The sequence below is a fragment of the Mya arenaria genome, chromosome 9 (genome assembly GCF_026914265.1).
Source record: "Mya arenaria isolate MELC-2E11 chromosome 9, ASM2691426v1".
NCBI lineage: Eukaryota > Metazoa > Mollusca > Bivalvia > Myida > Myidae > Mya > Mya arenaria.
Genome location: NC_069130.1, coordinates 8,968,452 through 8,991,894, shown reverse-complemented (window position 1 = coordinate 8,991,894; position 23,443 = coordinate 8,968,452). Strand labels below are relative to the sequence as shown.

At 34.5% G+C, this 23,443-nt stretch overlaps 1 protein-coding gene across 1 annotated transcript in view; it reads left to right on the top strand.

The window, feature by feature from the left end:
• The window catches only part of LOC128203099 (guanylate-binding protein 1-like), a 73,713-nt gene extending 51,179 nt beyond the window's left edge, over positions 1-22,534 (top strand). Inside the window, exons 8-18 of the mRNA XM_052904375.1 lie at positions 3,834-3,939; positions 5,721-5,757; positions 5,858-5,909; positions 6,771-6,973; positions 7,880-8,007; positions 9,697-9,806; positions 11,552-11,973; positions 13,314-13,588; positions 17,173-17,400; positions 18,387-18,483; positions 20,039-22,534. Coding sequence (XP_052760335.1) covers positions 3,834-3,939; positions 5,721-5,757; positions 5,858-5,909; positions 6,771-6,973; positions 7,880-8,007; positions 9,697-9,806; positions 11,552-11,973; positions 13,314-13,588; positions 17,173-17,400; positions 18,387-18,483; positions 20,039-20,406 — 2,026 coding nt within the window. The 3' untranslated portion in view covers positions 20,407-22,534. The remainder of the gene's footprint in view (positions 1-3,833; positions 3,940-5,720; positions 5,758-5,857; positions 5,910-6,770; positions 6,974-7,879; positions 8,008-9,696; positions 9,807-11,551; positions 11,974-13,313; positions 13,589-17,172; positions 17,401-18,386; positions 18,484-20,038) is intronic.
• Positions 22,535-23,443: the final 909 nt, after the last annotated feature.

Here is a 23,443-nt window from a genome sequence, read left to right as displayed (position 1 = left end):
CAACAGGCAACCTGGAAATCCAGGTGGGAAGCTGTGTTATCGGTGCAGATGTACAACTCATGGACCAAATGAATGTCCATATAAGGACTGTGTTTGCTACGATTGTTAAACACAGGATATGTGCAAAAAGATTATATATCTGGGACACAAACTCATAGAAAAGGGAGTTGCACCACTACCAGAAAGGGTAAAGTCTATACAGAGATGCCAGCACCCAGCAACAATAAACAGTAACAAAGTTATCTGGGAATTATTCACTTTAATGATATGTTTCTCAAGAATATATCACATATTTTGAGCAATTTCATGCGTTACTGGTGAAAGTGGCAGCATGGCATTGGGGCGAGAACGAAAATCAGGCATTTCTGCAGTCCTAGAAGCTATTGGCATCTTCAGATTTTTTGGATTATTTTGACCCTCAAAATATGTTGGCCTGTGACGTATCGCCGTATGGAGTTGCAGCGTTTATGTCACACAATATGAAAGACGATTCCGAGATGCCGATTGTGTGTGCTTCTAGAACTCTATCAGGCTCAGAGAAAAACTATTCAGTTCTTTAAAAGGAGGCATTGGTATTTGGAGTGAAATAATTTCACCAATATTTGTATGGAAACAAATTTGTGGACCATAAACCGCTACTGGGTTTACTGAAGGAAAACAAACACATGCCAACAACGGCAGCCGCAAGAATACAGCGAAGGGCATTGACATCGGACGGTTACGAGCATGTTTTGCAATACAAAGAAGGACCAAGCATTGGTAATTTTGATGGTCTTAGTTGATTGCCGAGACCTACAGAGGATTCCGAACCGCCAATTCCAACGGAAGTCGTGTAAGCAATTGAACAATTGGGTGAATCGCCGCTAACATCACAACAGGTCAGGCTATGGACGCAACGGGATCCGGTTATGTTAGGTTGCTGTGATTCTGCAAAAAGGATGGCCGGAGAAATGTCCAAATTAGGAATTCAGACCTTTTTTTGCTGTTAGAAAAGATTTGAGCACGATGGATGCATTCTTCGGTGAAATCGTTTTATTATACCTCCACGAAGACGTGAAACGATGTTGGACATGTTACACGATGAACATCCAGGGGCAAACGGGATGAAATCCATAGCCAGAATGTAAGTGTTAATGGACACTGATATTGAAAACCACGTGAAACACTGTCAATTATGTCAAACAAACAGAAACATGCAGAAGCGAAATTGCATCCGTGGGAATGGCCGCAACGACCTTGAGTGAGACTTCATGTCGACTATGCAGGTCAATTCATGGTGAAAATGTTTTTGGTCATAATCATTGTTCATACGAAGTAGATCAAAGCATTTGGTACAAACAAAGCGACTTCAGCAGTAACAACTATTACTAAGGACATTTGCTACTTATGGACTATGCAATCAACTGGTCACAACAGACATTGGAAGTGTATTCACTAGTTCAGAATTTGAGTTTAGAGTTCATGAAAAAGAATGGCATAAAGCACATTCTGGTTGCGAGTTACAACGCAGCAAGCAATGGTCTAGGAGCGCGAGCTGTAGGGATAATCAAAAAGGGTTTAAAGAAGCAAACTCATCGGACTATTCTGCAAAAGTTGGTAAAGATGCTACTTTCATATCGACTCACACCGCAGACGACACTTGGCGTGAGCCAGAGTAAACTCCTTTATGGAAGAAAATTAAGGTCAAGATGAGATTTGGTAATGCCAATTTTCACTGAAAAAGCTCAAAATAAACAGGCAAATATGAAAACCTATCACGATGCAAATGCAAAAGACGGACAATTTCAAACTGGAGGAAATGCCTTTGTGTTGAAAAGGGTTAGAAAATCATTGACAAAGTGGACAGTTATGAATCAAACAGGCACGGTTTCATATAAAATTGAATGATGGTCGTTTGTTGAAAAGACATGTAGATCACTTGCGTGACCGACACTGTGTTGTTACCACAGAAGAGCCTGAGTTGGAGGATGTATACCCCCGATTCCAAATCCAGCTACGCTCATGCAACATCAGGATACAATCGAGAGTATGCCAGAAGTGCAGGATTCGTCAACCATCTCCGATATTTCAATAGCAGCGGAAAAACCACAGCAACCATCAAATCAGCAGCTACAACAACAGCATCATCAACGACCACACCGCGAGAGCAAACCGTCTATTCGTTACAGGGATTGCATGTGCTAAAAGATTCTTATAATATGGTTGTGTGTTAAAAGGGCATAATACTCCATATCTATTCATATAAGTGTCAAGTATCATACTAAGCTATTTTTTTCTTTCATAAATTGATAGAACATTAGTATATATCAATAGTTATATACTAGTATACGTTATTATAATTCATAATCACGTATTCAATCATGTATATGTTTATAATGTTATGTAAATGATTGCTTGAAAGAATCAACATTTCTTTGTATATCTACTAAAATTAACTTTGGAATTTGGAACACTTTTTCTCAAAAAAGAAAAGCTTATCTAAGACATTGGGTTATTGTTCTCATGTACATTGACAGAGTGTTTGACATCTGAATCAGTCAACAATCACTTTAACTTGATAACGTTCTGTTATTAGAGTATAATTGCCATACCCAGGATTCAACTTATAAATGTTATCAAAGGTTATCAAAACAAGCTTAATTTGAGAATGATATAAATTTTGTTGAACTAAATTGTAAACAAGTACATTAGTATTGTTTGTGGAGTAAGTTAAGTCAAGACCAATGATCTTGTATATGGACACCAAACATTTAACTGTCCTGATTAAAAAAACACGTGAATTACATACTTGTCTAAAATACAGCACTAGAATTGTAGAAATTAAAAAATGTAAACTCGAAATAAAGGCCTTCAGAAACGAATAGAAGTAAAGTCGATTCCATGAACTTATTTTGAACTATATTTTCTGGTGAAACATTTTCAAACGAAGGTATCGAAATTATGCCATTTTGAGCAAGGTTGGTAAAAATTGGTTAAAAAAAAACGTTCCAAATCGAGCGGACACATTAATTTTATCATATTTTGACACAATTTGTTTTTCAAGTTAATAGTGAAATATAGTTCTAATCGAATCATTCGAGATAATATGCCATTGAAAATTGTAACCAAATTAATCATAAATTAGATAAAAAAAAATGCTTAAAAAGAGAAAGTCTGCAGTATAACGCGGTGAACGACGAGGGCATGAAACATAAACGATTCTCACAAACACCAATGTACGACGACCCCGGACACACATTCGCACTGTATATCTGACAGTAGACTGACATATTACGCATATATACTAATGAAAAACGGCCATGTTTAGAGGCACATTGTTCAAAAACTAGCAAACCTCCAATGAGAGGTACAATGCTTTAGATAAAATATAAATTATACATTTTCGGCATCAAATATCATTTCCGATCTATGTGGGGTTACCGAATTTGAATGATCAGTGAAAATAGTTCATCCGGAGACAAGTTGAAACGGCACATACATATTTAGTTCCGGTTTCTTTATATAAGAGTGCGATAACACTGGTATAACGAATAAAACAATTGAAAATCTGAATGCTATTCCTGTCAGCGGAATAAATTCGGTGAATAAGAAAACCAGTAAGGTCAATTGATATCTAAACACAAAAAAATGGTATTGAAAACTAACCAAAAAAGACAACCACGGAGATATAATTGCAGACAAGGGCGTCATCAATCGTCTGGTTGATAAAGTTTACTTCACACCGGACATCAAAATCTATTCAGGACATAGATAAGCAGTTACAGTTAGGGCAACCCAAGTCATTAGCGAACATTACTAAATAAATACTAAGTTTCTTTGTTGTTCATTCTCAGATCAGTTATGGCTTCGAATGAAAATCCAACTGATTCATCTGCCATCAAGGAATTGGGCACGAAGCTGAAACTATTTGAGCAAACTAGCAAAGGGGAACCAACACAGGTGCGTTTTATATATTTCTGCCATTATAACTATCATAAAAATACAGAGAAATTAACTGAACGAATTCAGCGTCGATGTTTTGTTTAATTATATATTATATGTGAAATACTTTAAAATGAAACGTTGTCAACACAAGATTGAGTGTTCTACCATATACGACTTGGGGGAGCTAGAGATACTCCACAGTATTGATTCAAAAAATGCCCGCTCGTATTATTTACGTTGCTCTTAAACATAAATCAGTAAAGCTAAAGATTGTTTAACGTAAACGTTGATTAGTGACTTTTACAAATAATGTGTTTAAATTTTGCCTGAAGCAGTTTTAGTTTACCTTTTTGAGATTAAAGGTCAAGATGTATGCCTGATAAAGTAATAATCTTATTCGGAATTAAGTTTAACATTTATTAACACTTTTCACCTATGTCTTCTTGTTAATCCCTTCTGCATCCTGTTAAATTAATCTAATGATGGAGAAAAAAAATATTAATACATGCTTACATGAATGTTTGTTCAAGGACAGGTTTTTAGAGGATATACAAAAAGAAAACAATACAGTCAAACCAACGACTTTATCTTAACTGTAAATCTGACAACCCTAAAGAATAAGTGAGTCCTGCTTGCTGGTTATAATTGTGATCCAATTCCATTTTGTTTTTATCTTTTATAAGATTACGTTTTATTTACAAAAAATAATTTTGTAAGACTTCCGTAGCATGCATATTGACTCGTGCACGGTGTGACCATGTTTACAGCTAATGCACAACTACAAGAGCGAACTGGGAGTGGTAGATTATCCGTTTTTGCACTCTGTGTAATAAAAGCAGTTTTATCCAAATGTATCATGGTCTGAAGATCTTCCAGCCTTAACTGCTGTTGCGTAGCTATTTAACCATCCTATATCCAAATTTTTCGTTGCTTTTGATGCAAATAAATATAAATATGTCGACGACTTAAATAAAACAAAACAGTAATACGCTTGTGACAATTGGTCACAATTACATGCTATTAAACCCTCTTCGACAAGCAAGAAATAAATTAACTCGAAGAGACAATGAAATCATGGTTCTACATTCTTTATGTTCATTCTGTTATGTCGCGGATAAAAATAATTGAAAAGCAAATTAGTGGGGGTTCTTGTCTAAAGGAATGATTTCCTGTCTAAATAGGCGATTTTCCGACAGCATTAGTGCTCCTTTTCGTAGAGGTAATATCCAAGTTCACATTTTACAAAGAGACAATAATCCAAATGGTAATCCCCCGGAACAAATGCAAGTTCGCTTGATGACGTAACGTAGTTTTGAAATAGTTTCTTTTTTTGATAAGGTTCGTTTAAAAAAAATGTAATTTGTAGTTTTTTCCTTCAAACAGGGAAACAAGAATGTGTAAGAAACCTTTACATTGATATCGTTTAAATTGTTTTTCAAACATATAATTTATTTATGATTAATGTTTTTTTTTCTGAACAGGATTGTCACTTAAATCTATCACAATTTAGCTCATTGCATAAACCCTCTGATTGAAATGCTTTAAAACGGTCATTTGTATTCAGTAAAAGTTACTGAAGAATGTATATGGATCATGCAAAAAGACCCTCTCTTATGATAAATACCAAATGAAAGGATATGTTTTGAATATTTAAAACAAAATGTATGTTATAATTAGACGGTCTTGTTGCATTAATTCGTTGCTTTAATTAGTATAGCCTCATAAGGTGTTCGTGTAGTCTCAATTCCATTCCGTGTTTTCATTTTTTATGATAAAATTGTTCAATACTATTTCAGACAAGAAACGCAGACACTCCGCATATGAAAAGATCTGGTGAGTACTTGTTTTTTATGAAAAAACTATCAAGAAATATATTTCATACATTATTAACACAATAACGAAATGTGTACTGATTTTTTATTATTCTTTTTAGGTCCATTCCAAAATCAAGTAACAACCGAACGAGAGTCACCGTCTCCGAGAACGTATGTCCATGCATATCCATAATTATTTTTAAAGGCTAAGTTTCCCATATATAGCCGTTTCGTTTTTCGGTCGTGCCATTTATATCCTAGACAATTTTAAGCATGTGCGGACGCTTGTCTCGCGTGAGCTTTTGTGATTCTAGATTCAAATTCCCAAAACGTTCACTTATACCAATATTCTATTATACTCCAAGAAACAAAATAATTGTTGGAAAACGTATCATATGCCAATTCATTTAATATGATACAAAACAAATCAAAACAATTTTCTTGACATATGTAGCCCATTACTTCGATCGTCGTTAAACAATATTTAATGAGAAAGATTGCAAAACGGAATAACACATTTGTTGTCTAAACTTGAGTGCATATAACCGAAATGTATCCGAGATAATGACAAATTAATTAGTATTTCCGTTAATGAAACATTAAGTATAAACGAGGGTCGATCAAAAAGCTACGTTATATGGTAAATATCACAACTTGTGTCAGCCACAATGAGATTGCATTCATTGCTTTATACAGAGCATCCATATTTGCTTAAGTATATTAAAAAGTCTTGTTAATTTTGAAAACCACTTATTAAATTTCAGTCAAGAACATCCTTAAATCGATAGATAAACCTCGCTACCTAAAAAATAATAGCCAGTGATTGAATTTCACTTAAAATCATGATAAAATAAATGGAACCCTTATATTTAAACAAAAATGTGCTGAATAAAAAAATAAGATTTGTGATAGAATTACAACTCGCTTTTCAGAGAGATCAATAAAATTGCTTAAAAATACATTTACGAAAAGGTGAAATATAAAATAAATTTATAAAAAAAACATTAGTCCTGAAAACATTGTCACATTCAGATATCTGTCGACGCATGATTCCAGCGTCTTCAAAAAGCCTCAATGTCTGATCAGCGCGATAGAAGCAAATACACTTAAAGTATGTGATGATGTCCTTGACCAGATTTCCCGCATAGACAAGCCATGTGTCATCGTGTCAATTGCGGGGTTATACAGAACAGGAAAATCTTATTTGATGAATCGACTAGCTGGCGCACACGAAGGTATTTAGTATGTTTCAGTGTACGCGGTGATCTGCGACATAAGGCATATTGATTAGTCAAAAATATTTTGTATAATTAAGGAATGAATTTCGGGATTGATGTTGTCATCGGGGTATAGACGCAATTGGGCTGGTCCAAGTTTGTTGAGTCCGAAGGACTCCGAGCGTACTTTGACCAACCGAATTGCGTTCATATCCCCGATAATGACATCAATCCCGCAATTCATTACTTATATTTACACCAATAGTGCGTTATTTCATTCAATATTTTTTTTTAAAAATACTATATTTCATTTAAGAAAACCTTTCAGTAATCCTTTCATACATTTCATTAAATAGAACGACCCGATTGTAACCGGAAACATTTTATCAAATGACATCACGAAACGCGGGAAAAGATTTGAAATCACTTTTAAACGTAAAATTGAAACACTTATGGCAACGATACATTTAACATATCATAATTTAACACTCTCTAAATTGTTTATTTATATTTTGCGGCACATGCTAATACAATACAAACAATAACAAGATCAAAATGTTCATGTAATATATTATTAAGATGTTGCGTTCAATGATTGATAAACACAGTTGCCGAAAGTCCATTCATTTAGGGAATGGAAGTTGAGGTGCAGGATACAGCAATGATTAATGCACGTTATTTGTTTAAGACCAATGGTCATTTCTGGTGGTTGTGGGAGACAGTAATTTCCAAACAAGACTGCAAGATAATTTACAGTTTCTCATTGTGTGTCTCGTTTACTGTCCGTTGGGCTTTAATTATGTTGACTTAAAACAAGCTTTTATTTAATATTCTTACACATGAAAAAGTCCCTGTAGTTTCCTTTTTTAAAGGTATTTGAAAATCATTTTTAATCAACCAATAATAAGTATCGATATGATGCAGGTTTTGCACTCGGTGACACGATAGAGTCAATGACGAAAGGCATCTGGGTTTGGTGTAGAGTCCACCCTGAACAGAAGGACACTGTGCTAATACTTCTGGAGACGGAAGGACTGGGAGACATTGAAAAGGTAAGCATAGGGAATCCCCAATAATGAAAACTTCAGGGTCAAGCCCAGTAGTTAAACATACAAAATTATTCCATGTTTACAGGCACAGGTCGATGGCCGAAACGACAATTAATCAGAAACACAAACACATTAACAAAACATACACAAATGCAAGCCTCAAAAACAAACCGCATCCGCAAACTGCAAATAGTTTTAACATTAAATGATGGGTTTTCCCTCTTGGAACTTTCAGTTTCAAGATGAGAAACATACCGTTTTTTACGAAAATAGGATCTGAGAGAGAGAGAGAGAGAGAGAGAGAGAGAGAGAGAGAGAAGAGAGAGAGAGAGAGAGAGAGAGAGAGAATGAGGTGGTGGGTTGTTAGAGAAAGAGAATGCGCAGTATAAATATTAGTGTATATCGAAATTCAAATATTTATAACTAAACATTGACATCACTAGTTTGACAACACAAAACTGTCGGCACTAGGGTTTTCCTTTGGCATTTGAAATTAAGTCCATGATCTACATTGAGAATCGCACTTTAGTTTACCTCTGCGTTGGTTAAAGACAAAGACGATACAACTATTCCTTAACAAATAAGTATGCTAAATTGTTAAGAATTAGCGGTTTTAACCCTCTTTGCTGATCTAGGAAGAACAATACAATTTTACATGAACAGTATAAAGTAATTTCGAAACTATGTGTTTTAAATATTCACGATTTGCCGATACGAAAAGCACGTGATAAAGCCATTTAAGAATACATATACACAGAAAAACATGATGTTGAATACCAATGTCGAGCGACATTGCAAAATAAGTCGGTTTAAGTATATTATACTTAATTATGCTTAATTTAATATGGATATTTATTGATGTCAAGAGTTTGTGGCTGTGCCTATACCTTGAGGCTGCGAATCCCTATGCCTTTGGTGTTATACAAGTTGGATATAAGGTGTATTTGACTTAAATTGTAGTATTTTACAAACTTGATTGAGGTTAAAGCAATAATATACAATTTAAAAAAGCACACCTGACCGTCGTTGTGGTGGCACCTCACTGTTACGCCGTTCTAGCAACCCTTGATCGACTGCAGCAATCCACAGCTTGCGTACCAACGGCAACGCCTAGCCGTTCTGTATATGTCAATTATCGGAGCGTCTCGGCATCATAACATTGCGTTGTACTTGTTTAACAGAGAGTTTGCAGGCAGATCGCTCTCCAAGAGGAAAATATGGAATTAATTAAAGGTGTTTTCTTAGCGATTGGGCATTTTGCTACATAAGTTTTAACATAGCAAACGTTATGAGTCTGAACCTATTTTAAGATAGTTCTACCACGGTGACCATTAAATTGATCAGCTTTGGCAACGTTTCGATATGGCGTTGCACCTTCAAGAATAAAGAATGATTGATATGAGTATATAGTGATATAGTAAACAATATATATCCTTGTATTCAACATTTTATACATATGTATGTATAATATTGTACCACAGTAATAAACTATTATTCTGGTGCAAAAATAAAAATACTTTTCACAATAATCTACCACAATCTATAATATACCACTTTACCGTAAGAAAGGGGCAGTAAGAAACACAGAGCTAGTATGACTGAAAAGGATTACGTATTCTATTCTGCTGTCAAATATGAATGCATTTTCCATTTTGTCAAAGATATTTTCCATTTTCTTTTGTTTTGATTCAGGGAGATTCAAACCACGACAACCGCATTTTCACCCTCGCTACACTGCTGTGCAGCACCCTAGTGTACAACATGAAAGGAGCTTTTGATCAGGATGCTGTCAACAAACTCACGTATCCTTTCGCTAACATATTGGATATAGACTAATTCGAGTTGAGCTTATATTTTGCTTACTAGTGAGATTTCATTAAGATATTCCTTGATAATAATTGGAAAGGTATTCAAGTTTATAATGTGAATAATAAGTTGTAAAAAGGTATAAAATGTGTTAAAACATTCGATTCGAGCTTTTTAAAATGTAATTAAAAAATTGAATGTCACAAAATACACAACTAATATGATCTTGTCATGCCGCAAAAAAGGCAATATTCAGTTGTCAAAATGTCATTCTAAACTGTACCTGTTACAAGTCAACATTTTCCAGCTCATTTTTAATCATATTGCACTCTAAGTTATATGGAGAGGCTCACCGCATGTGGTGAATATTCTTTTCTAATGTTTGTAACTATGAACTTACATTGAAGAATGTCTATCTCATATAATAGCAAATCATTGAGATTAAATGCTCGGTAATGCAAAGTATAAAATGCTCACCAATTCACTTATCACAAAGGTTTTTATATTAAAAGTCTAAGCGCAAAATGTACATTCCAGCTAGTAACACACGTATTTTTGTTTATTTTATGCATATGCTTGAATACCTTGAAACTGTTAGGGAAGGATATTAGTTCACTAAATTTAAGCGTATTTTAGCATTTTTTTCCATAATCTTAGTCGATGATTATCCCGTAACGGTAGAACTTGGTGTTAAAATGTATTTAAGCCACAATATATTTATTTCTAAACGCCAGATTTAAGACTGAATTACTTAATCATTAATCCAAGAATAAACCTAGTTTTTCTTTAAATAAATAAAATGCCTTAAAATAAAAAAAACTAGTTTTTTAGTGTCAAATTTTATAACAAGGGAAGATTTTTTTATGATGAAATACAGCAACCATAATTCAACTCGCCTGATTCTTTTTCAACCACAAATGATGTAGAAGAACGATGTATTACTAATTCAAAGCTAGCTACTGTCATTAAACATTCAATGTTTGTGAAGTGTATTGCATCGCCAGCAACGATTACATATATAAGTTTATAATAGCAAATATAATTGTTTTAACAGCCAGAAAAAGGAATGATTCAGTAACTTTTGATTTTATTGAAACACTATAGTATAAACCTTTTTTGAAGCATTAACTTTCATTGCACTCGTGAAAAAGGTTTTGATCGCACGAGAAATGCATTAAATATATAGAGATTTTTTTAATCCCAGAGCAAGGTCGAGTTTCATTTCACTCGTAATCATAGAAAAATGAAATTTGCTGCGTCTCTCGTGATAATGAAAGAAATAATGGCAACTTGTTCAATTAAAATATGATCTTACATTGAAATCAAAACATAACCTCTATACCTTTTTAGTGTTTCATGTTTTATTTTACAAAATCTCTATGTTGCCTAGTTAACATAACAAAACCCAGATCATTGTTAATGCGTAGTTTTTATTGTATTATTGTACACCATCGCTATTCACTTAACCATGAACTAGTTAAGCTGTGTCTCTTAAACTGTAGGAAAAATGTTTTCATGTATTATAATACATGGTACCCTTCGTTTCTAATTTTTTTTCATAACTGATCACCAATAATACTATACAAGCTGAAGGTTCGGTTCCATCATTAGCCACTCCAAAATAATATCCAGAAAAATGGCTCGAGAGTTAGTTATATTGGCTAGTTTATGTCTTCATAGTATATCTGAAACAAATAAGTATACACTTGTCTTTCAAATTTATTTAACCTTAACGGAACAGATTTGTGTCTGAAATGTCCAAAAGCATCAGATTTGGCAGAAGATGTGACGAGAATAACCTTCTTTTGCAAAGCATTCTTCCTGGGTTTGTGCTCGCTTTGAGAGATTTTTCGCTAAAATTTATAAAAGGAAAAAGGCAGCTAACACCAGACGAATACCTGGAAGAAGGCCTGGAAAATAAACCGGAAAAAAGGGCTTATTTCAACAAACCCCGGGAGTGCATCCGAAAATTCTTTCCGCAGGAAAAACGGAAATGTTTTGCGTTCCCTGTCCCTGGAGATGCTGATACTTTGGAAAACCTAGATAGCCTTAAATTTCAAGACCTTTCGCATAGATTTCAGACCGTTGCAACACAATTTGTGTCATATATCTACAGGCAGGAACCAAAGCAACTCCAAGTTAGCGAACTAGTCAACGGACCTAGTAAGTTATTTCTAACATTTAAGTATAATATTTTGAACACATGTCAGTTCGAATTTCTGAATATTTACATGCTATTGGTGGCGTGAATAAAATTAGGTAATGTTATGTGTCTAAAATTTGACAGGTGTTACCAGTTATTTTTGTCATGCTATTTCTAGAGACACGCAGGTAGTTCATGTAAACTATACACCTTTCTAGCATAATACTGAATAAAAAAGCGACCGAATGGTAATACAGATTTGTCAATACGGCGTGCTGTATTTCACTGTTGGATATGGAAAAGGATATCAGTGAAATATAAATGAGTATTCACTATTTCAAATATTGAAATAACATTTTGATATTTTTTCACTGTTTTGAACATGTAGCCGCTCTGAATTCCAAATCAGATGTCAGCGCGTACAGAGCTTGGACAGAAATTTAACGACATCAGTTCCATAAATTTACAAACGGTCATTTCAAATCCTTTTTAGGCATAATATAAAAGGTTTTGTTTTGTTTTAGTGTAGGATCGCAAAATATTTTACCTGGTGAACACCAAAAGAAAATATTTTATTCGCGGTTATGCCATTAACCAATATAGCTTTGTTACTCACTCAGTGAAATATATTACGATCTTACACTTACACTTACAGTTAGCTTCTTTGCGTTCAATTGGGTTTGTAGAGCAAGTATTGATTTTTAATCGTTGGATAAATCTAAATGACAATTACTCGGTTATCTGGATTATTCATCAATATGAGAATATATATCATTTTGAAAAGTGTTCATGTATTTAAGGAATTATTGCACCCCCTTGCATCCCACATGCTCACAATAGTTATTTTCGAATTGATATTTCCCCGCTTCCTTTGTAATCGCAAGGATATAACACAGATACGAAACAGTTCTAATCTCATCTGAGCGAATCTAAACTTTAACTGAAGGGCTGATCGGAAACGTGTACTAATTTATACAAAACTAATCTTTAATCATATGAACGCATCATTATCCGAGTTTAGTTAAAGTATAGCTGTAGTTTCACTTATTTTTCTTCGTGTTGTGTGAGTTAAGGCGGTGTGATGCTGTCAGATTTTGTCGTAAAACATTTTACCTGAAAGATGGGGTGTCGCGGCATAAATGATTGCATAACTTTGCGTTAAAAATGCACGACTTTAGTGAAATAACGTTCGGATGTCAACTTATATGAATAAGACACACCAGGATTATTTTTAATAGTGTCAGTCAATTGTACATTGATAATAACCCTTAATACCTAATTATTCTTTCTAGCATAACCTTGAGCATGGCAGAGTAATTTTCTCGAAAACCATAGACATACTTTATGTTCGTTTTTGCAGTGTTTGCCACACTTACCAGAAGGTATGTGGACGCTTTTGCAAAGGGGATTGTGCCTGATGTTGACGATGCATTTTCAACGGTTGCTACAATCGAAAATAGGAGAGTGAAAGACGAATGCATGATCATGTTTCGATCCAGAACAAACGATATGAAGTTGCCTCTTCCATCAAAATCGCTGGATAAGCATTTCAAGGAAGCCCGATGGTCAGCGCTTGAATACATGCGTACAAATGCTGTTCAGGATGTCGCCAATATTGTTGAAAGGGAGGCCCAGGTTTGTATTCCTTTTAAAAAAACATTCATTTTATGCCACATTCACAACCTGGCAATCATAAAGGGATTCTGCTATTAGGCGTGCATAACCGGAGCTCGCTTCGAATTTGAACAGTGCTCATGGATAGTTGCATAACAGTGTTTTCGTGAATAATTTGACGACCAAGTTGAGTAGCAGCCATATCGAATTATTTTCCAAAGTTATACCCCTTAATGTGTCAATGTTTACCAAAGCTACATTTTCTGTTTCCTAACTTTAACATTGCAAAAAGACATTATCTTTAACCCGTTGTTTACCAAAGTTATATTGTCGCTAGATAAACATATGGTTCTTTTTAAAACCAGCCAGATCCGTACATGCATGACGTAAATCTGACCGTTTCTCTGTACATTTGAGATTTGCCCGTACATTATTCTACTGAATTCTAATATTCTTAAAAGATTCTGCCGATAGCCAGTTCAATATGTTATTTAGAGATTAATATGTTGAACTGTTTAATACACATGTTTTGACTCAAGTATTCAGTAGTCTGTCGATATGCCGATACTGGAAAAGCAACTTGAAATAAAATACATGTAGCACACATTTATTTCACAGGAAGTGAAGATAAAAGAACATTTTTCAACCCAAAAACATGTGAAATAAAAACAATATAATAATAACAGTGGATGAATGGAATAAAACATGTATGCAGAATAACTTTGTTCACTCATTCCAGTGCCTACAACTTAAGGAGGCAGTACCAGTTATACATGCATACTGTATGGTTCCTAATTTCTCAAATTAATGCTGATAGGCCCATTAAAGGTGCAGCCATTTAACAGTGACTGAGTGTCCTTCATAATTTTTTGCAGGGTCAGTGTTCCACCTGGGCTTTGTTTAATGGGAAGGTCTAAAACTTGTTCAGCTTCATCATGTGTTGGTTTTCTTACAGGAATCTCTTCATATGTTTGGATGGAGGATAGCGCTTGCTCAATTTCCTGGGATGCTGCTACAAGTTCCTGATTGTCATCATCATCAAATTCCTCCATGTTAGTAACTGGTTCTGGTTCTGGATTTGTCACTGGTTCTTTTCTCTTACACATGTGAAGAATATTGGACATGTTTTGCTGCTTTTCTATATTGTTTGTATGGTAATGATTTAGAGACATCAGATTTTTGTGACCAGTCAGCTGTGCCACCTCAGTGGGGAAACAACCGGCATCCAGCAAATTTGTAATGCATGTTTTTCTTGCAGAGTGATTAACATGCCTAGCCTGAAATCCAGCCTGCTCACTCATGGTTTTGGCCAGTTGTCCCAATTTATTTTTTCCCAGGTTTTGGTTGATGAACCAGAGATCATTTGATTCTTTTCCCTTTCCAAAATTTGGATTCAGGGCTACATAAAACCTTGTTTCTGGGGCGGACATCTGAGGTGGTCTCTTTTCCTTGTAAAGCTGATATAACCTTACAGGGCAGTTCGGGTCTCCTGCAAATAATTTTAAAACACATTTAGAGTACTCAATCACATATTTATTTCTTTTTTACAAAATCAACATTTGAATTCTTATTTTAAATGGATTTTAATTTAAAAAGTTTTGCTAATAACTGCAATAAATGAACATCATCTGTTAACAATAGAAAAAATAACCTTTTTATAACAATGCTATTTTTACTTGGTTACTTGGCTGTTCAAAGAGCTTAGGTACATATTGCCTGTGGTCACCAGCAACTCCGTTTCTTGTTTTTGTCGCCCTCTCCGCGAAGGCCAAGTAACTCCCACCATCGGAGGTCTGGCTTAATTCCAAGTTCCCCCACAACATGGTCAAGTGCTCCTGTCTTCCTCGCAATCCAAGGTGCATGGTGTTGTTAAGCCAAATGGTATTTGTGAGGGAAATTGGAGAGGCTGTAATTAATTCGAAATTTATACCATTTGAAACGATTACACAGTTAAAATGTGCTTGATTATTATGTTGTATAATGTTCTCTACTGTTTAACAATGTACTGCACTGTAAACTCACTCTAAATGCATATAGATTTCTTTTTTCTACCTTAATATAGTAATGAATGTTTATAAAATATATATTAGGTTAAAGAAATATAAAATAACAGACATAAAATCCATGAATTTCGTCATACAATAATAATTACCCATTATTCATTATTACCACGCAATACATATTATCAAGGTAGGCTTTTCTGAAAACCGGGGACCGGCTTATATCGTTCTCTTTATGCTTTAGTTGTTTCCCTTGTCTTTGTTGCTTAGTGATATGTAAACAATCATTTAACTGCCAACTTACCGGCTCCAAGAAGTTCCTTTTCGTAGAGTTGTTGAATCTCTGAGGAAGTGAAGGGATCGGCTCTCTATTTTTTGTTGCCAAGTCCCTTTTCTTTCAAGTCCACGCATTTCGCTTTTAGCGTGTCCCGTGTGAGTTTGAACTCTTTTCCGCCCATGACATCGCCTTCGTACTCTGCAAAACGAGTTGATTATGATTAAAATAAGTCTGTGCATAAAATTATAGGCAACTATAAAATATATAACTATTAAGTAGTTTATATATTAACTTTAGTTGTTTTAGATAATAATAACAAACAGAAATACGCCTACCTTTCTCGGACAGGTGTCTCTTTACACTTTACAAGATGCCACGCAGGGTAGATGGCTCGAAGTTGGTTGCAGCGGGGCCATTCGCCTCTGCCGAAAGCTTGGTCTTCTTGACACTGAGCAGGAATCTGGATAGAAGAATATCTAGCTCCTTTGGTGGAATGTCTTTGATCTGGCGGGTCTCGCCGTCATCATTCAGCCAATCGTTCACCTTTTTCATGTCACTCCTAGTTTTTGTTACCGTAGCCTTGTTTTTCTTTGCTTCAATGAATTGCCGGGCTTGTGCCTCAGTGAAATGTTCATTTTTTTCGATGGCAGAATCCAGTTGAAGTAGCCTGTTGGCTAAATTTTCGAGCGTACGTTCATCCATGTCTACTCCGTCAGCCATCTTCAACAACGTGAAATTGCGTCACGTTGCACGTGCGGACAATCGCAGGGTCATTATCAGTCACGTGACTGATAATAGCCCCGGGGCTATTATCAATTTTGATGATTATGGTCCCGCCGCGCCGATAATGACTATTCTGACAACGTTAAAATGTAACTATATATAGTAACATGTGTATTAAAGTTTAGTTATTCTGCTGTTGAGGGGAAATTGTTGATATTAAAGTAGGTTTGAATGTTAAATTTTCACAAAAAAGAAAGTCTTTTATCGTGGAAACATAGCGGATAACATCAATCCAGTGACCTCGATAAGAATCCTGGCTGCGCGAAACGGACTTTTTTATGTTCCACAAATTTCAATTGCTTTCAAATGTCTAATGATCTTGATACAGAAAGTGACCAAATGAGCAGGCCAGTAAAGTTTATGCTTCCACGGGCCTCATCTTAAACAGTTCTTATAAATTAAACTTGACAACAGTCTGAGCCAGATTTGTATATCTATATTTTTATATAGGTATTAACATATTGCTTTTCAGACAACAGTCTGAACCAGATTTGTACATCTATATTTTATATAGGTATTAACATATAGCTTTATTTAATTTACAGATGGAAATGGACTTGTTATGGCAACAGTTTCAAAGTCAAAACAAAGAGGAAAAAGAGAAGCATTGCACAAAAGTACTTTCAGGTTTGCCATCCTTCAGCAACTTGCAAGCGAGGCTACAGAAGACAGATTATGAAGTACTCGGAGGACATAGAAAATTCAAACGAGACGTCGACATGGTTAAGCAAAAATACGAACAAGCTCTTCGGGAGTATGAGCAACCAAGAGAGGTAAACTGCATACTTTATATATATTGTATTGGCGGATGTGCTGTGTTTTACATGGACACAGAGCTGTATTCAAAGACTCTGTTGATTTATTTAATTCAGATTCTGACCAAACGTATCGATATCCAAATGATTTTGGTAGCTCACATTAGCACTACGTCCTCGTGATGAGCCATTATTGTAACCATTTTCCGTCGAACGTCCTCTATTTAAGGTCTGAACCGATTGTCTTCCTTTACCACTCGGTCAATTTCAATCAACTTTACTGGAGTGCCTTGTGGTAGTTGGCTTTTAGAATTTTACATTAGTACATAAATAAAATAAAATTAAATAAAAATGGTCCCGAAAAGAGTTTGCCAAATTGTTTAAATAATTTTACAGAACTGTTTTCTGAGTGTTTTCCTGCCCAATTGATCCAAGCCATGTTCGATAAATACAAATATGGCCGCCAGTGGCAGAAAGTTGTTTTCTTGTACCGCTATATTGGAAGCATTTTTTGGTCATAATATGAAAACCTTAAAAGATATGCCATTGGTTTATAACATACATTTGTGCTGCATTGGTTTTGAAACTGCCTTTCCTTCGTTGGTTGGTAATCAAATTCTAAACAATGTCAACGTAAAAGAAAACTTCATTTTTATCATAACAGGCATCGATTATCCCTCAAACTATTCTATAGCAACATTTTGAGGATCTCGAGCCATTTGTTTTCAAACCTTAACTCTGTTGAAATGTCCATCTTGGCTCTCGTGTTGACATATTTGAGTTGACATTGTAATATGTTTTGTTTTCAATATTTTTTGCTATATTCGGATAGCTAAGCTTGATATTGATGCAGGTTTTCAGTCATAATAAGCAGGTAGATTGAACAACAGTCTACTCGCTAATAACTTGATTAAATAATGTTTTAAATTAATACTAATCGCAATAACCAAGATTTTTACCAAGAAAAGTGCAATGCCTACATTAAATTGTATGATATATTTCAGATCGGATTGGTTTGGAACAATTTCGTAAGCGACCTTTGTGCAGATGAAAATAAAATCCTTGAAAAAGACAATGAACTTTCTGAGGATGAAAAAGCGAGTATGTATTTTAAAATATGTTTCTGATATAAGAAATGGATCTTTTCCTTATAGACACGCGTCTGGTTATTGTTGGGTAACCTCATATAATTTTGGTAGTATTGGAGTATTCCTTGCTGATTACTAATATGTTAAAAATGACCAATAACCCGCTCGAAAATAAAGTTATTGCAGTTTTATATTTTGTACTCTTCATTTGGCTGAAATCGGAAGTTAAATGAGCTTCTTTTGCAATATTTCAAGAAAAAAACAGTTAGTATGTAATCTTTTTTTGACTTGAACGTTATGATCCATAAATATTTTCATTGCATATGATGCATGTTTAAATGTCTAAAAACAACATTCATGTTTATTTGTTATCTTTGTTCTAAAGTCTTCGAACATCGAACTATCATTGTTTGCGTTAAAGCAGTGTGTTGTTGTTTGGTCTCTATTAGGTTGGATTTTGAAGTCATGCCTCATCCTGTTTTGTTTATATGATCTACCTCGTAATTCCTCTAAATGTCACCAGGATTACATAAATAAAACATTCTAACATAATGTATGTACAGTTGGTTAATGTGCGGCCTATATAAATATAATAAGACATTATATATTTAAAAAGTTTCCTTTGTGATTTCTTTACACCGATTTGACCGAAAAGGATGATTTTGACCTCCTTATACCGTGATGTACACTCTAAGTTCCTTACGTATTGGTCGAACATTTGGCCTCTATTTTAAATGTTGTTCGAACATTCGATCAAGTCAATCATTTCATATTTATATTGCAATGAGACAAACATTCGAACATCCATTGCATGAAGATGTTGCAGCATTGGTGTATTGTATTTTTATCAATTGACTTTGAACTGAAACAAATAATGATCAAACTAAAACGTGTGTTGTTAAAGTGTTTTCAATGTTTTCCAAGCAAGAGCCAAATTCGAGTTAGATTTTAAAATCACACTCACTATCTGACCAAGACGATAACTTCTAAATAAAGATTGCTCTTGTCAAAGATGAGGTCAACCCAGATAAGTCAGGGTTATACTGTCCGTTTCGGAACCTGAAGTAAAGGGAAAAAGGTGTCACTATGACTAGGTAGATGACTATAAGTGTGTCCAAAATGATATCATCAGGAACACAGCAATGTAATCAGACTGGTTCTTTTTTCAAGAAGCGTTTCAGACAAGAGGTTTTGCCTCAATACAAAACTTGATACATTGAATTAAAGCTGTGTATTTCATTGTCCAATTATAGCAAACATAATAAATAAATCATTTCTTACATGTTGAAATTCAGTTAACAAGCATTTGCGTTTGCTTTCAATGTTCAATTTGTGTTTGGTGGACTAAATGTAAGAAACAGTACATGTTTATCACGACAAAAATTAATCGCTTTGACACCAGTCAACGACCAAAAAAAGACTTTTATTTGTATTTGATAACCATTATAAATTCTTCGTAAGAAAATTGTTTAATTTGCAATAACAAAATACCTCAATGATGGTCAAAGAGTTGATTTGAAACTAGTTACACTCATAACATGATCAAAGATTTTTATTTTTGTTTTAAGGGGAGAAAGAAGAAAATGCAAAATCGATGGAACGTATGAAGGTCGAAATGGCGGAAGCAAATCAAAAGGCTTTAGCTAAACAAAGGAATGAGCTGGATGAGCAACAGAAGAAGCTAGATGCAGAACGCGAAAGAAGGGACACAGAACATCAAAACAAAATAGCAGATCTACAGAACAAACTTGCTGCTACTCTTGACGAAAATAAGGAGGCCCAGAGGAGAATGCTTAAACAAATTAGGGCATTGCATGAGGAAGCAGAGAAACGAAGGGAGGAAATGAATAACAAATTCGAAGCGATGCAAAAACGAAGAGGCGGAAATATTTTAGATGTATTCTTCAATACTGTAAAAGATATATTTGATCCTTAAGAGGTGACTATTGATCGTAACCACGGCAGTAAGGACATCACAAATCTACAAATCTGAGTTTACTCTTTTAAATGCTTAAAAAAGTAATTGAAAATTTTCAGAATAGAACATAGTCCCCTTTTGCGGTCACATGACCAACTGATTGTAGATGGACATCACGTGGCCAACTAACATAATAAACTAAAATTTACACGGCACCTTGTTATTGGACCGATTTCTATGCAAGTGACAGGATAATATAGTAGTTCAGTATAACTTATAGCCTACTATCCTTGTGTAATTGCATATCTTATAGCTTTTTGTACACAGAGCACAACAGCCATTATATTAATGTACCTTTGTATATTAAGAGTTTATATCGTAAATGTATAAAGTAAAAAACATGAAATCGTGATGGTTTTTTAAAAATTTAAAATGTCACACCGGATCGTTTGAAGAAACTGCGTTTATAAATCATATAGTCTGAAACAACATTGTTGTATTAGGTATATGTTTATGGTTGTCAGCACTAAACATTTTCATTTTCAACTTTTTTAAGGGAATAGGTAGATAGTGTTTTAGTAAAAGAAAATATTAGATAATGACGAAGTTTATGTGTATGCCAAACCATCGCAAACGAGATGTTGAGGTATATAAAGGAGTCATTATAGTGTAAATGCATTTTGATTTGTCATTCTTTACGAGGGCTGTTCAATGTATAATGACAATTTGTTTTTTTATTTAGAAAAATATTCGAAGTTATGATATATAACATATACGAAAATTGTAAATTAGGTCCTTTTTATGGTAAAGAATGAATACCGCGCAATTATAGCGCAACGGCAAACACCAATGATCCTTTCCCTATTTTCTTATTTCATAAGCATACTTTTATAACAATTTCCAAACCTTTGGATCTAGAGCAAGCCAAACAGACAACTAATTTTTAAGGAATTATTTAAATATCTCATACTGTCTTTTCCTAGCGAAGAGATCAACATTTAGTTATTAGTGTGATCAATCGGTCACGTATAACAGTACTAATAATACAAAATATTCAAATTGAAGAAGCATTGGTTCATTTTTTCTCAAATTTACTTTCAAAAATAACACTGACTTAAGCCTTACATTTCATTGAGGCCGGTATATCCGAAAACGTTATGTTTAAAGTTAAAAAACAACTTTTTAATTATTGACGTAGGTACATGTAATATTCAGGACAAATGACAAAACAAAACCGTAGAATTCATGTTAACACAACAATTTGGAAATGTAAATAGCAGTTTCATTATGTTTGGGACGCCCCTCCCGTTCGTTTTTGTTTTTAATTCATAATACAACCTAATTTCATGCTAATATTTCTGTCTCTGGATTATGTACGTATACTCTCTCTTACCAAAGGCTTTGCATTGTGTCTATAAATAGTGCATGAATATGCATATTATGTAGATTTATGTAATCAGATATTTAAATATGTAACCTGGACACACTGAAATTGTTCTTAGTTTGATTATATATGTTTTTGTTTGTATAGGGGTTAGTACAATATGACGCTTTTGTGACCTGTATTACGTCGAGTTCGGTGTGTAAACACATATCCGGAGAGACCACAGGTCGAAAATAATAGACTTGAATGTATAAATCGCCCCTAAAGACCTCCTCACATTCACTACTGCACAATTAGTATTTTTAAGTTGTTTTTTTTTCTCTCGTGGTATTGTATAACTTGATTGTAAATAATAGAATGCAAAATTATTTATTTAGTTCTTTTATGCATGCAATATTTAGTATGTGTATTTTTGTGTTTATAATGATGAGTTATATATGCTTAAGTTGAATACACATTCTGTTCTGTTATATTCTGTTCTGTACATTATGTAGCATTGTAAGCACAAGATTTACACATTCCGCCAAAAACTACAAAAATATCTCTGTTAACACTTTATGTTTTCAATAGCCTAGACATGATAGATAAATAAAGAATGAACGAATGAATGTTACAGGTTAAAGAATAGAGTTCCTGAAAATGTACTTCTGTACTTTTTGCTAGAGAAAGCCGTGTTAATTATAATATGCATTTAGAAGTTAATATTTGTTTGCTAGAGATACATACTTATTTTGCGAGTTTGTACCGTCTTTATAGGGTAGTTCTTGCTGTAATTATGAAATAAAAGTAGTGTGTGGTTTGTATTATTGTTATATACCTCCGGAATTCTAAAAACGAGTCCATGCACAATATCATGGTTTACGATTCCGTTTACAATGTGCGTTCTTCGAAAAGACGTAACTCTTCTCAGAAGCCTCCAATTCTTCTCAACGGGAATCGGGGATGACAGCTATCTTTTAAATAGATAAATCCTAAAGATTGAGGAATTTGTACATCTTCGGTACAGGTGTTGTGTAAGCTTATTTATACTCGCACTTGGACCTTTCCCATTCGGGAAGTGCTCCGATAAGATTGTAAGTCATTTTAGTATTTTGGATCATAGTGTACAGTCAGAATGTAACCCTGGATATGGCTACGTTGGTTCTTTAACGTGTACCAGTGTATAGCACGATTATAACTTGTTAAGTGCAACCAATTCCTATTACTCTTACGAAGGCTGGATTGGCAGTATTTGTGTTTCTTATAGATCACGGATCCGCAATAATATTTTCTATCAATATAACCGATAAAAATAACTAGAGTTATACGACTTTGCGAATAGAATCACAAACATAATATTCTCACATTTTAACATGATTTAAATATAAACCATCAATATTTGTTGAAATTGATGTTAGAAATTGCCGAATTCCCAAAAGTATCAGAGACACAACGCCTTTTTGAGATTCAACGCATAATAACGAGTCTCAACGATTAACTGAGATTCCTCGCTCAACGCTCCAGATAGACTACGTATTCAGCGCTGAACAGTGACTCAACGCCTAGCAGAATCTCAACGGGAAAAGAGAATCAACGCTCTACGGAGACTCAACGCATAACAGAGACTCAACACTTTACAGAGAATCGACGCCTAACAGAAAATCAACACCTAACAGAGACTGGACGCCTAAC